The following is a 14,237-nucleotide window of genomic DNA, read 5'->3' as shown; positions in this document are numbered from 1 at the left end:
CATCCAGCTCCACACCTTGTTATCTCAGATTCTCCAGCATCAGCAGTTCCTACTATCTCTGAGACTCTGAAAGCTTGTGTTTTCAAAATAACCTGTTGGACTATAACCTGGTGTTGTGTGATTTCTGACTTTGTCCACTCCAGTCCAACACCGACACCGACACTGACACTGCCACTGGCACCTCCACATCATGTTTGATCAGTACATTAAGAGGATAACTAAAGAAAGGGTTCGGCCTATCAGAGATGCATCAAGTAACTTGATATGCTTAAGGGCCTTGTTCTGTGCTATTGACCTCTGTGACTGTAACTTGTATGTGGAAGCAGAAATATTTTCAGACTTCTTACTTGTGTACTTTGTCTTCAGAAAGGAGAGGGGTAGTGCAGAGATTCTAGCTAAGGAGGGAGAGTGTGGAATATTAGATAAAATAAACATAATGAGAAGTACCAGACAGATTGACCTCCTTGAAGGTGGGTAAACATAGAAACATAGAAAATTGGTGCAGGATTAGGCCATTTGGCCCTTGAAGCCTGCAGCACCATTCAATATGATCATAACTGATCATGCAATTTCAGTACCCTATTCCCGCCCTCTCTCCATACTCCTTGATCCCTTTAGCTGCAAGGGCCACATCAGCTCCCTCTTGAATATATCTAACGAACTGGCCCCAAACGATTTCTATGGGAGAGAATTCCACAGCTTCACAACTTTCTGAGGGAAGAAATTCTTCTTCATCTCAGTCCTGAATAGTTTACCCCTTATTCATAGAGTAGCCAGCTGGATAGATTGCATTCCAGGCTGTTAAAGGAATCTAGGGAGGACATACATGATGCTCTGAGGATCATTTTTCATCCTCATTAGATATAGGTGAGGTCCAGAGGATAGGAGAGTTTGTAAATGTTGTACAATTATTCAAAAGGCGTGCAAGGGAAAGGCCAAATAAGACCATAAGACCATAAAAAGTAGGAACAGGAGTAAGCCATTGGGGTCTCATTCCTGCTCCTTCTTTCTAAAGAATCACGGTTGATCCAATATCCCTCATGTTCATCTTCCTGCATTTGACCTGTAACCCTTGATTCCCTGATTGCTCAAGAATCTATCTATCTCAGATAAACTTTAAATAAACACAGTCTCTGCCCCACAGCTCTCTGTTCCAAAAACACTCAAACCTCTGAGAAAAGAAATTCCTCCACATCTCCATCTTAAATTGGCATCCCCTTATTCTGAGACAATGCTCTCTTGTCCTTGAATCTCCCATGAGGGGAAACATCCTCTCAGCATTTACCCTGTCAAGCCCTTTAATAATATTATATGTTTCAATTAGATCACCTCATTCTTCTAAACTCCAATGAGTAGAGTCCCAACCTGTTTAGATTTTGCCCATAAGACAACCCCTCCATATTGGGGTTCATCCTAGTGCACTTCTCTGAACTGCCTCCAACGAAATGATCTTTCCATAAATAAGGAGACCAAAACTGCTCACATTATGCCAGAAATAGTCTCACCAGCACCTTGTACAGTTACAGTACGATTTGCCAACTCTCATACTGCAGCCTCCTTAAAATAAAGGACCAACACTACAACTGCCTTCTTGAATACCTGTGTGCTAGCTTTCTGGGTTTCATGCAGGGATCATTAAGTCCTTTTGTTTGCAGCTTCCTGCAATTTTTCTACATTTAAAAAATATTCTGTTCTTTCGTTCTCCCTTCCAAAGTGAACAATTTCACATTTTCCCACATGATACACCATTTGTCAACTTTTTGCCCATTTACCTAATCTATTAATACCTATAACTGTACCCATCTCTCAACCTGGCTTTCCACTTAGTTTTGTGTTATCTTCAAATTTGGCTGCAGTACATTCACTTCTTTCCTCCAAATCAGTAACATATATACACACACAGTGAACACAGAATCCCTACAGTTGGAAAGAGGCCATTCAGTCCAACAAGTTCACACCAATTCTCTGAACAGCATCCCACCCAGACTTACCTCCCTATCCTATCTCTGTATTTCCACGTGGCTAATCCACCTAACCTACTCATCCCTGATACTATGGGCAATTTAGCATGGCCAATCGACCTGACCTGCACATTTCTGGATTGTGGGAGGAAACCGGAGCACCCGCAGGAAACCCACACAGACACGGGGAGAATGTGCAAACTCCACACAGATAGTTGTCCGAGGTTGGAATTGAACCCGGGTCCCTGGCACTGTCAGGGAGCAGTGCTAACCACTGAGCCACTAGTTGTCCCAGCACTGATCTCTGTAGAACCCCACTGATTGCAGATTGCCAATCTGAAAAAGCACCCCTTATCTCCACTTACTGTTTTCTGTTCAATAGTCAATTTTCTTACCATGCCACGGCAGGCTCTTATCTTATAACTTAACCTTTTGTAAGGTACATTTTTGAAGACCTCCTGGAAGCCCAAAGACAACACATTTACTAGTCTCCTCTAATACTCTGGTTGAGACTTCCTCGAAAAACTAACAAATTAGTCAGGCATGATTTCCCTTTTGTGAAGCCATGTTGAGTCTGCTTGATCAGATTATGATTTTCCAAATGTTCTGCTCTTACTTCCTTAATAAGTTATTCCAATATTTTTCCAAAATTAGATGTTTAGTTAATCAGCCTAAAATTGTCCGCTTTTTATCCTCTTTTATTGAATAAGGGTGTCAACATATAAATAATTATTAGCTGACAGTCCGATCACAATAGTGGACAAATTCCTACAGTCAATATTGAGAGGTAGAACTAACTGTTACTTGGAAAGGCACAGACTACTTGGGAATATTCAGTGCGGTTTTGTTAAGGGAAGGTTGTGTCTTACAAGGTCAATGGAATCTTTTGAGGAAGTATCAAGGCGGATTGATGAGAATAATGCAGTGGATGTGATCTACATGGATTGTAGTAAGGCTTTTGACAAGGTCCAAACATTGCAGATTGGTCAGAAACATTAAAATCCATGAGGTAGAGGGGAATGTGGCAAGTTGGATCTAAAATTGATTCAGTGACAGGAAACAGAGGGTAATGGTCGATGAATGCTTTTGCAAATAGAAAATTGTTTCAGTGCTTCACAGACTTTGTTGTGGGTTTTTGCTAATTGTTGTATAAATTGATGATTTAGATTTAAATATGGGATGCATGATTGGGAAATTTGCAGATGACACAAAAAAATTGGCTGGATAGCTGATAATGAAGCTGTGAACTGCAGGGCAACGGATAAGTGACAGAGAAGTGTGAGGTTATGCACTCGGGAGGGAAAACAAACTGAGGAAATAGGCAATAAATAGAGCCTACTGAAAGGGGTGGAGGAAATGAGAGACCTTGAAGTGCATTTTCACAAATGACAAGATGGGTAGTTAAGGCAGTAAAGAAGGTATATGGAATGCTTTCCTTCATTGGATGAAGTATTGAACATTAAAGCAGTGATGTAATCCTGAATGATATAAGACACTGGATATGCCACAGCTGGAATTCTGTGTACAGTTCTGACTACATTACAGGAAAACACATTTGCTCCAGAGTGTACGCAGAGGTGATTCATAAAAATATTGCCAGTTTGAAAATTGCCGCTAAGAGCAAAGATTGGATAGATTAGAGTTATTTTCCAGAGAAGAGAGGAGGCTGAAGGATGATTATTTGAGGTATAGAAATTAATGAAGGGCATGGGTAGAGTGGACAGGAAAGACCTGTTTCCCAAAGAGAGAGGTTAATTACCAGGAGTTCAGATTTAAATTGACCGATTAAAGGATTAGCGGGGACTTGAGGAAAAATTGAGGTGGAAACCCTAAACTCATTTACAAGGGACCTGGGTCAGAACTTGAAGTGCAGTACCCTACAAAACTGCAAAACAGGTATTACTAAGCGGGATTATAATGGATAGACAATTTATCAGCTAGAGCAGACATGGTGTGCTGAATGGCCTCTGTGTGCTATAACCTCTCTAAGATTTGAAATAGTTGGGGACAGAGAGGTCATGGGGGATGGAGAGGTGGTTGATAGGGGTTTAGTGGGATAGAGGAGGTAGTGGCAGAGTGAGAGGGAGGTAGTGGGATTGAGAAGGTGTTGGAGGGGGAGATCATGGGGGAGGGGCAGGAAGAGGTGGGGAAGGAGATGTAGGGGGGTGTGGGATGGCGAGGTATTAGGAGGTGAGAGAGGTAGTATGGATGAGAGAGGTTGTAGTGGAAGTAGGGTAGACAGTGGGGAAGGGGAGAGATTATAGGGGATGAAGTGTGGAAGTGGGAGGCCATAGGGAAGGTTGTGGGGGGAGGTCCTGGAGGAGGAAGTTGTGGAAGGGTATGTTATAGGGGAGCATATGGGGGAAGGGGGTGGTCATGGGCTGTTCTCCAGTGGTGGGGAGGTTTGTGTGGGCAGTGGGAGCAGGAAGAGCAGAGGGAATGAACAGGAGCAATGGCCATTCCTATATGGTTCAGGAATGATTCGAAAGGCCTGGCCAAACCCCGACCTCAGTCCTTTTTCTCGGCCCAGTCAGGTGAATGATCCTAATCCAATAATGTAAGATGTACAGAAATTTACCTCAAGAAAAGTTTTCAACTGTAATTGTTACCAAATGTAAAAGGACTGAAACATCAGAAAGACACTATTTGAACAGAATGTGTCATGCTCAGGACTATCAGAATTGTGTGGAATGGGCTGAACCAGGGAATTCTCAGCTGTATGTCAGTGTTTAGTGTGGAATGATCATAGGCACCATCCAAAGCAGCTTTCCTCCCACATTATTTCCAAGAAACGGTCCAAGAATTTATTCATTTAATGACATATAATACTAACAACGAATGACGTGGCAGAACATATTTGACATCTTACATTCAGCGAAATATCACAGCTGTCAGAGTCCATGCCAATCTCTGCCCATTGCTTTGCAGAGTGTATACAAAACAATAATTTACAATTGCATTGGCCATTTTGCTTCATTCTGGGTTTGAGAAAGGCAGACTTATAAAAAGTGCTCAATCTGATGAATCCAGGTCTAAGAAACAGAAAATAAAACAATCAAAAAATTGAATTTAAGATAGCTGATGACATCTTGAAGAGGAAAAAATGGAGCCTACGCAATATGGAGAACAGTGAGCTGCTGGTGTCTAGATGAAAGGAGGACTGATCGAGAAAGTGGAAGGGACACAGGAGTACAGAGAGGAACAAGACAAGTTTGGCAGAAATGGAAAGAGAAAGAAAGAGTATGGGAAAGAAGCAAGAAATTAAAAGGGTGAATAAGAAAGAAACAAGGGCAGAATTGAGGACTGAAGGGAGTAAACAGTCAAAGATAAGAGAGAGATGGGCTGATGGGCAGACAAATAATAAAAGCAACAGACAATAAGAAATAAGCAAGACAATTGCAGGAGAAAGAGTGAAAAATGAGGCAGGGAGGAAGGAATAAGAAACAAAGAAAATGTGTAAAGATAAAAGGAAAGGAATAAAGGTAAATGGAATGTATTGAGTTCCACACTTGTGCTCGGAGTTTGTTTGGATAGCAGTCAGATTAATACACCAGCTGTTGAAATAATCTCTGATTCCCATTTACACACTTTGACATTGCATCTTGCTTTCATCAAAAATGGTTTGTTAAGTTCTTTGCACGTTTATGGGCTTTTTGTTGTAGAAAACATTGTGTCAGAATCTCTTTCTGGTTAGACACTACTCCAGCAGGAAGCATGCATAAACAGAGGAAAGGTCCAGGCAGAACCCCTCTCTCAAATTGTCTGGTGAATATCCCACTGTCTGGGAGCTCCGCATTTTCACCATCTGAATGGCTACATCACATTTTCAAAGAGTTGCAAAGATCTCGTGATATTTTCATCCTGTAAAAAGGAAGAAACAGAGTTCCAGATGATTAAACTTTAAAGGACAAACAGATTGGGACCACCCTCTGTGACCAGCCAGTACTGAGTGAGATTGTCTTACTCACTGAGACATACAAAATTCAGAAAATGCTAAGGCTCTACCCAGTCTGAACCATTTTTGACATATTTGTTACCCTGTTTCTCTGACTTTCCACATCAGAACATTCCCTTGGTCCAGTTCTGATGATCCCCAGCCTTGTAAACTTGCCAACCTTGTGATGATATCTAATCTTCACCTCGTGTGTCTGACAATTAAGCTGCACTGAAAATGTAATCTTCGAACATTCGCCCCTCAATTTTTCCCATGCTAAATTCCAACTTTTGTAGCTAGAGTGGAAATAGTATTGGTTAGCCTGTCACACTGTAATTCTACCCTCCCAACTATAGGGAAGAATTGCTGCTGGTCAGTGGTGTATTTACAATGAAACATGTCAACAGCAGCTTAAAACTAAGAACAGAATGAACAGTTGTTCATTCCTGGAGGTTCCCAAGAGGATATCGTAAGTGACACCTAGGCTACGTGGAGATGGTGCCCAGAGAGAAAGGAGAAAGAGAGAGAGAGATGGGATAGGCAAACAAAGAGATTGCTGATGATAAGCTGAGACCTGATAAACTGGGTGGGCATGAACAAGAATTCAAAATGGGTTGGCTGTGCTGGGAGTAATGCATACAAAGCAGTACTTGGGCTTGAGGGCATAGGCAATGAACATAGATGAGGGTATTCACACACTAAAATTGTTAAAATTGATATTAAGTCCTGAAGGCTGTAAGGAACCTAGGTGGAAGATGACATGTTGCTCCTCCAGCTTACGTTGAGCTTCTCAGAGGCACTGCAACAGGCCAGAGAGTGAAATGTTGGCCAAGAAACACGGTGGTTTATTGAAGTGGCAGGCAACTGGAAGCTCAGGGCCAATTTACAGTTAGAACCTAGATGTTCCACAAAGCAGTCACAGATCTGCATTTCATCTCCCTAATGTAGAGGAGAGTTCTGAAGAAGTCACTGGACTAGAAACGTTAATTCTACTTTCTTTCTGTAGATGCTGCCAGACTTGCTGAGTTTCTCGAGGAGACCAAATTATAAGCAGTGAATGAGAAGATGTGGAGGTGTCGGTGTTGGACTGGGGTGGACAAGGTCAGAAGTCACACAACACCAGGTTATAGTCCAACAGCTTCATTTGAAATCAGAAGCTTTCGGAGCACTGTCCCTTTGTCAGGTGAAGTGCAGCGAGGCACATAGACACAGAATTTATAGCAGAAAGATCAAAAGATCATACAAATGGTGTAAGTGAATGTCAACAGGTTGAATAGTAAGTCTCTGCAGATGATCAAAAGTGTCAGACGGTGTGAGTAAAGTGTCAACAGCTGAATAACAAGTGAAGGGATGATCTATAATCCAATTAATTGAGGCAAAGAGATAATCACAAAATATTAAAAATAAGGTCGTGCAGGAGACAAACCAAAGGCTGGAATAATGTGATAGGTATAAGAGTCATGTGCCGAGGGTTTAACTAAAGTAACAAGTAATCCAAAACTGTACAAACTAATTAAGGTACAGAGATCATAACAAGTTATTAAGGTGACGGTGTCAAAATGGGACAGTAAGGAAGATTTTACTGATATAGAACAGTATGGTGGGATTACATATAGTGCGAGATGAACCCAAGATCATGGTTGAGGGCAGCGATCCTGCGTTGTTGTATGTCTTGAAGGCCACCTTGGAGGACACTTACCCAAAGATTGGAGGCTGAATGTCCTTGACCGCTGAAGTGCTCCCTGACTGGGAAGGAACATTCCTACCTGGCAATTGTGTGCAGTGCTCATTCATCCATTGTCATAGCTTCTGCATGGTCTCGCCAATATACCATGCCTCAGGGCATCCTTATCTGCAGCGTATGGGATAGACAACATTGGTCGAGTCACATGAGTATCTGCTGTGTATACGGTGGGTGATGTTCCCATGTGTGATGGTAGTATCCATCTGATGATCTGGCATGACTTGTAGAGGTTGCCATGGCAGGGTTGTGTGGTGTTGTGGTCGATGTTGTTAAGGCTGGGTAGTTTGCTGCAAATAATGGTCTGTTTAAGGTTTGGTGGTTGTTTGAAGGCGAGAAGTGAGGTGCAGGGATGATCTTGGTGAGATGTTCGTTGTCATCAATGACATGTTGAAGGCTGCGGAGAACATGTCGTAGTTTTTCTGCTCCGGGGAAGTACTGGACGACGAAGGGTACCCTATCGGTCAAGTCCTGTGTCTGTCTTCTGAGGAGTTCATTGTGGTTTTTCGCTGTGGCACATTAGATCTGGCGATCGATAAGTTGAACATCGTATCCTGTTCCTATGAGGGTGTCTTTCAGCATCTTTAGGTGATCATCGTGTTCTTTCTCCTCTGACCAGATCATGTGTAAATGCAGGGCTTGTCCATAGGGGATGGCTTCTTCAACAAGTTTAGGGTGGAAGCGAGAGAAGTGCAGCATCATGACGTTATCCATGGGCTTGTGGTACTAAGTTGTCAGTCCTTAATGAAGATGCATGTGTCCAAGAATGAGACTGACTCTGAATAGTCCATGGTAAGTCTGATGGTGGGATGAAACTTGCTGATATTGTTGTGTAGTCGTTTCAGTGATTCCTCGTCATGAGTCCAAGGGAAGATATAATAAAGAAGATTCAGTGAAGTGTAGGTAAATCACTGCTTCACTTCGAAAGTCTGTCTGAGGCATTGGGTAGTGAGAAGGGAGGAAGTAAATGGGCAAGTGTTGCATGGGAAGGTGATGTTACAAGGGGAGGCGATGGTCTAGTGGTATTATTGCTAGACTATTAATCCAGAGACCCAGGTAATGTTCTGGGGACAAGAATTCAAATCCTGCCATGGCAGATAGTAGAATTTGAATTCAATTAAATATCTGGGATTAAGATTCTAATGTTAATCATGACACCGTTGTCGATTGTCAGGAAAAACCCATCTGGTTCACTAATGCCCTTTAGGGAAAGAAATCTATCATCTTTACCTGGATTGGCATACATGTGATTCCAAACCCACAGCAATGTGGTTGACTCTTAATTGCCCTTTAGGCAATAAATGCTGGCCTAGCCAGCAATGCCCACATCCAAAAAAAAACAATTCTATGATTGCATGGGAAGGTGCCATGTGTTGTGGGGAGATGTTTGGAGTGGAAGAGAAGTGGACTAGCGTGTCCTAGAGAGAAAGGTCCCTATAGAATGCTGACAGGGGAGCAGAGTGGTGCCATCCTGCTGAAGATAGGGGAAATGGCAGCTTATTATCCTTTGAATGCAGAAGCTGATGGGGTGGAAAATGAGGACAAGGGGGAACCTATTGCTGTTGTAAGGGGAGGGAATGGCTGAGGCCAGAAGTGGGTCAGGTATGAGTGAAAACCCTGTCAACCACGAATGCTGCCAGACCTTCTGAGTTTCTCCAGCAGCTGCTCTGTTTTTATTTCAGGTCTACATCATCTGCAGTTCTTTATTTTTATTCTACCTGTTCCAGGATTCTGTGAAATTTGCATTCACTGCTGTAAGTGGTCATGGGGCTCAATCCCTGAATCTTCAAGTAAGGATTGGACCATGATCCAACACCTCTCATTTCATTTAAATGTTGGTGATGACTCCAACGTGCAGTGCATAAGTTACAAATTGTGCATCACTCTCAAATTTCACACTTAACATGAAGGAGAGTTGGACAGTGTATGGGTGTGACTGTCAGTAAAATTTCACATGTTAGTGGGAATGTAAGTCCAATTACACACGTAGGTGTGACTGCCAGTACAATTAAATGTGTTGGCATGACTGTAAGTGCAATTACTCACTTACATATATAGGTGAGATTATTGGTCCAATTATATAGGTAGGTATGACCCAGTGCGATATAGGTGTGATAACTGGCCTAATTACACATGTAACTGTGACTGTCAGTACAATTAACATCTAAATGTGATTACAATTAGAAATGTATGTGTGATTGTTCATACAATTGAATACCTAAGTGTGACTGTGATTACATACGTAGGTGTGATTGTTCATTTGTACTAAATTAACATTTTGCCTCTGTCATTATTAAATTAGAAGACACTGACAATGGCATAGTTGAAAATGTGGGTGTTGAGCAACTGAGCAGTACAGTAATAGATAAAGAAGAGGTGCTAAAAAGGCTGGCAGCACTCCAGATACAGAAGTTGCCAGGTCCGAATGGGATGCATCCCAGATTGCTGGGAGAAGTAAAGAAGCAAACCGCAGAGCCATTGACAGAAATTTTCCAGGCATCTCTGAACGCTGGATTAGTCCCATGGGATTGGAGAATTGTAAATGTGACACAACTCTTAAAGAAAGGGTCAAAGGATAATCCAGGAAACTACAGAGCCATCAGCTTGACATCAATAGTGGGAAAACTGATAGAGGCCATAATCCGGGTGAGGTAAGTATAGGCTTAGAGAAAAATAAGTTAATGCTGGATAGTCAACATTGGCTTTGTCAAGAGCAGGCCAAGTCGTAGAATATAGAACATAAACCATAGAACATAGAACATAACAGTATAGCACAGGAACGGGCCCTTTAGCACATGATGTTATGCTGAACATGGCGCCAAAAATTAATCCCTCTGCACGCCCTTAGTCCATACCCCTCCATTCCTTGCAAATTCATGTGCTTATCTAAAAGCCCCTAAATTGGCCCTAGCGTATCTGCTTCCAACACCACCTTGGCTGTGTGTTTCAGACTCCTACCACTCCAGTGCAAAAAAACTTGCCCCTCACATCTCCTTTGAACTTTCCTCCTTTCACCTTAAATGCATGCTCCCTAGTCTTAGACATTCCAACTCTGGGAAAAAATTCTGACTGTCAACACCCTCTATGCATCTCATAATTATTATGGACTACAATCAAGTCTCCCCTTAGCCTCCAGAGGAAACAACCCTCGTTTTCTAGCCTCTCCTCATGCCCCTTAGACATTCCAACTCTGAGAAAAACATTCTGTCAACCCTATCTATGCATTTCATAATTTTTATGGACTTCAATCAAGTCTCCCATCAGCCTTCGCCGCTCCAGAGAAAACAACCCTCGTTTTCTAGCCTCTCCTTATAGCTCATGCCCTCTAATCCAGGCAGCATTGTTAAATGTCTTCTTCACCGTTTCCAAAGCCTCTACATCCTTCCTGTAATGTGGCAACTAGAATTGAATGCAATTTTCTAAGTGCAGCCTAACCAAAGTCTTATTAAGCCACAAAATAACATCCTGACTCTTGTACCCAATGCTCCAATCAATAAAGGCAAGCATGCCATATGCTTTCTTTACCACCGTATCTACTTGTTTGGCCACTTTCAAGGAGCTATAGACTCGAACCTCAAGATTCCTCTGTACATCAATGCTGTTCAGATTCTACCATTAACTTTTCCTTAACATTTGATCTCCCAAAGTGCAGCACCTTACACTTGCCTGGATTAAGTTCCATCTGCCATTTCTCCGTCCATGTCTGCGACTGATCTATATCCCACTGTATCCTTTGACAACCTTCCACACTATCCACAACTCCACCAAAGTCTGTGTCACTTCCAAACTTACTAACCCACCCATCTACGTTTTCAACCAAATCATTTATATATATCACAAATAGGCTAGGTCCCAGTATGGATCCCTACGGAACACTATTAGTCACTGACCTCCAGCCACTTTCTGTAGAAGGGTCCTGACCCGAAACATCAACTTTCCTGCTTCTCTGATGCTGCCTGGCCTGCTGTGTTCCTCCAGCTCTACAGTGTGTTGTCTCTGACTCTAGCATCTGCAGCTCTTGCTTTCTTCCACCATTACCCTCTGCTTTCTATGGACAAGCCAATTCTGAATCCAAACAACCAAGTCACCGTGGATCCCATTGATCTTAATCTTCAGGAGGTGCCTACTCTGAGGGACCTTGTTGAAAGCCTTATTAAAATCTGTGTAGACACCATCTACTGCTCTACCCTCATTGATCACCTTCGTCACCTCTTAGAAAAATTCAATCAAGTTGGTAAGACATGACCAGCCCCACACAAAACCATGCCGACTATCCCTAATTGAGCCATACCTTTCCAAATGAGCATAACTTCAATCCCTAAGAATTCTCTCCAATAACTTCCCAATCACTGATGTGAGACTCACTGGTCTATAGTTTCCTGGATTGTCACAATTTCCCTTTTTGGACAGAAGAACAACATTAGCTACTTGCCAGTCCTCTTGGAACCTTCCAGTGACTAGCAAGGATACAAAAGTCTTGGTCAAGGCCCCAACAATTTCCTCTCTTGCCTTTCTCAATAATCTGGAGTAGATACCATTGGGTCTTAGGGACTTATCCACCTTAATGCTCTTCAAGAGACCCAACACCACTTCTTTCTTGATCTCAAAATGCCCTGGCATATTAGCATGCTCCACACTAATCTCACTATCCTCCATGCCCTTCTCCTGGGTGAATATCGATGCAAAGTACTCATTTAGAAATCTTGACCATGTCCTAAGACCATAAGACCATAAGACATAGGGGCAGAATTTAGGCCATTCAGCACATCGAATCTGCTCCACCAATCAATCATGGCTGATAAGTTTCTCAATGCCTTCTCCCGCTTTCTCCCTGTAACCCTTGAACCCCTTCACAATCAAGAACCTATCTATCTCTGTCTTAAATATACTCAATGACCTGGTCTCCACAGCCTTCTGTGGCAGTGAATTCCAAAGATTCACCCCTCTCTGGCTAAAGAAGTTTCTTGTTATCTCTGTTCTAAAAGGTTTCCCTTTCCTCTCAGTCTGTGCCCTCGGGTCCTAGTCTCTCCCACCAATGGAAACATCTTCCCAATATCCACTCTGTCCAGGCCATTCAGTATTCTGTAATTTTCAGTTAGATCCCCCCTCATCCTTCTAAACTCCATCAAGTATAGGCCCAGAGTCCTCAAACATTTTTCATACTTTTCATTCCTGGGACCATTCTCGTGAACCTTCTCTGAACCCGCACCAAGACCAGTACAACTTTCCTGAGATATGGGGCCCAAAACTGCACACAATACTCCAAATGTGGCCTGACCAGAGCCTTATAGAGCCTCAAAAGTATATCCCTGCTTTTATATTCAAGTCCTCTCAAAATAAATGCAAAAATTGCATTTGCTTTCTAAACTACTGACTCAGCCTGCTAGTTTACCTTGAGAGAATCCTGGACTAAAACTGTCAAGTCTCTTTGCACTTCCATCTTCTGAATTTTCTCCCCATTTAGAAAATAGTCCATACCTCTATTCTTCTTACCAAAGTGCATGACCTCACACTTTCCCACATTGTACTCCATCTGCCACTTCTTTGCCCACTCTCCTAATCTGTCCAAATCCTTCTGCAGCCTCCCTGCATCCTCAATACTACCTGTCCCTCCACCTATCTTTGTATCGTCTGCAAACTTAGCAAGAGGGCCCTCACTTCCTTCATCTAGATTATTAATGTATAAAGTGAAACGTTGTGGTTTTGTGGAACACCACCTGTCATCGGCTGACATCCTGAGAAAGACACTTTTAACCCACTGTCTGCTTTCTTCCAGACAGCCAATCTTCTATCCATACTAGTACCTTGCCTCTAACACAATGGGGCCTTATCTTACTCAGCAGCCTCCTGTGCAGCACCTTGTCAAAAGCCTTCTTGAAGTCCAGATAAATAACATCTATTGGCTCTCCTTGGTCTAACCTGCTCATTATTTCCTCAAAGAATTCTAACAGATTTGTCAGGCATAACCTCCTCTTGATGAAGCCGTGCTGATTTGCCCTATTTTACCATACACTTCCAAGTATTCAGAAATCTCATCCTTCACAATGGACTCTAAAATCTTACCCACGACCGAGGTTAGGCTAATCAGCTTGTAATTTTCAGTCTTTTGCCTTACTCCATTTTTAAGCAGGCGTGTCACGTTAGCGATTTTCCAGTCCTCTGGGACCGTCCCTGACTCTAGCAATTCCTGAAAGATCACCACTAATGCTGCCACTATCTCTTCAGCTATCTCCTTAAGAACTCTGGGGTGTAGTCCATCTGGTCCAGGTTGTTTGTCCACCTTCAGGCCAATCAGTTTTACTAGCACCTTTTCCTTGGTGATGGCCACCATACTAAGCTCTGCCCCCTGACTCTCTTGAATTTTTGGGATATTACTCGTGTCTTCCACTGTGAAGACTGACGCAAAGTAATTACTCAGTTCCTCAGCCATTTCCTTGTTCCCTACTACTATCTCTCTAGCATCATTTTCCAGCGATCCAATGTCCACTTTTGCCTCTCTTTTGCCCTTTATATATCTAAAGAAATTCTTACAGTGCTCCTTTATATTACTGGCTAGGTTACTCTCATATTTAATCTTCTCCCTCCTTATTTCTTTTTTTTT

The 14,237-nt window shown here is 42.5% G+C and overlaps 1 protein-coding gene across 2 annotated transcripts in view; it reads right to left on the bottom strand.

Moving 5' to 3' along the window:
* Positions 1-4,742: 4,742 nt before the first annotated feature.
* Positions 4,743-14,237, bottom strand: part of LOC109922315 (Kv channel-interacting protein 1) — a 312,678-nt gene continuing 303,183 nt past the window's right edge. The window contains exon 9 of one of the 2 annotated variants that reach the window (XM_048603828.1): positions 4,743-5,822. In XM_048603828.1, coding sequence (XP_048459785.1) covers positions 5,775-5,822 — 48 coding nt within the window. In that variant the 3' untranslated portion in view covers positions 4,743-5,774. The remainder of the gene's footprint in view (positions 5,823-14,237) is intronic. The other variant, XM_048603827.1, reaches the window with a different exon arrangement.

This window comes from Rhincodon typus, chromosome 12 (assembly GCF_021869965.1).
Source record: "Rhincodon typus isolate 14 chromosome 12, sRhiTyp1.1, whole genome shotgun sequence".
Classification (NCBI taxonomy): Eukaryota; Metazoa; Chordata; class Chondrichthyes; order Orectolobiformes; family Rhincodontidae; genus Rhincodon; species Rhincodon typus.
The sequence above is the reverse complement of the archived record's forward strand: the minus strand, read 5'-3'. Positions and strand labels throughout refer to the sequence as shown.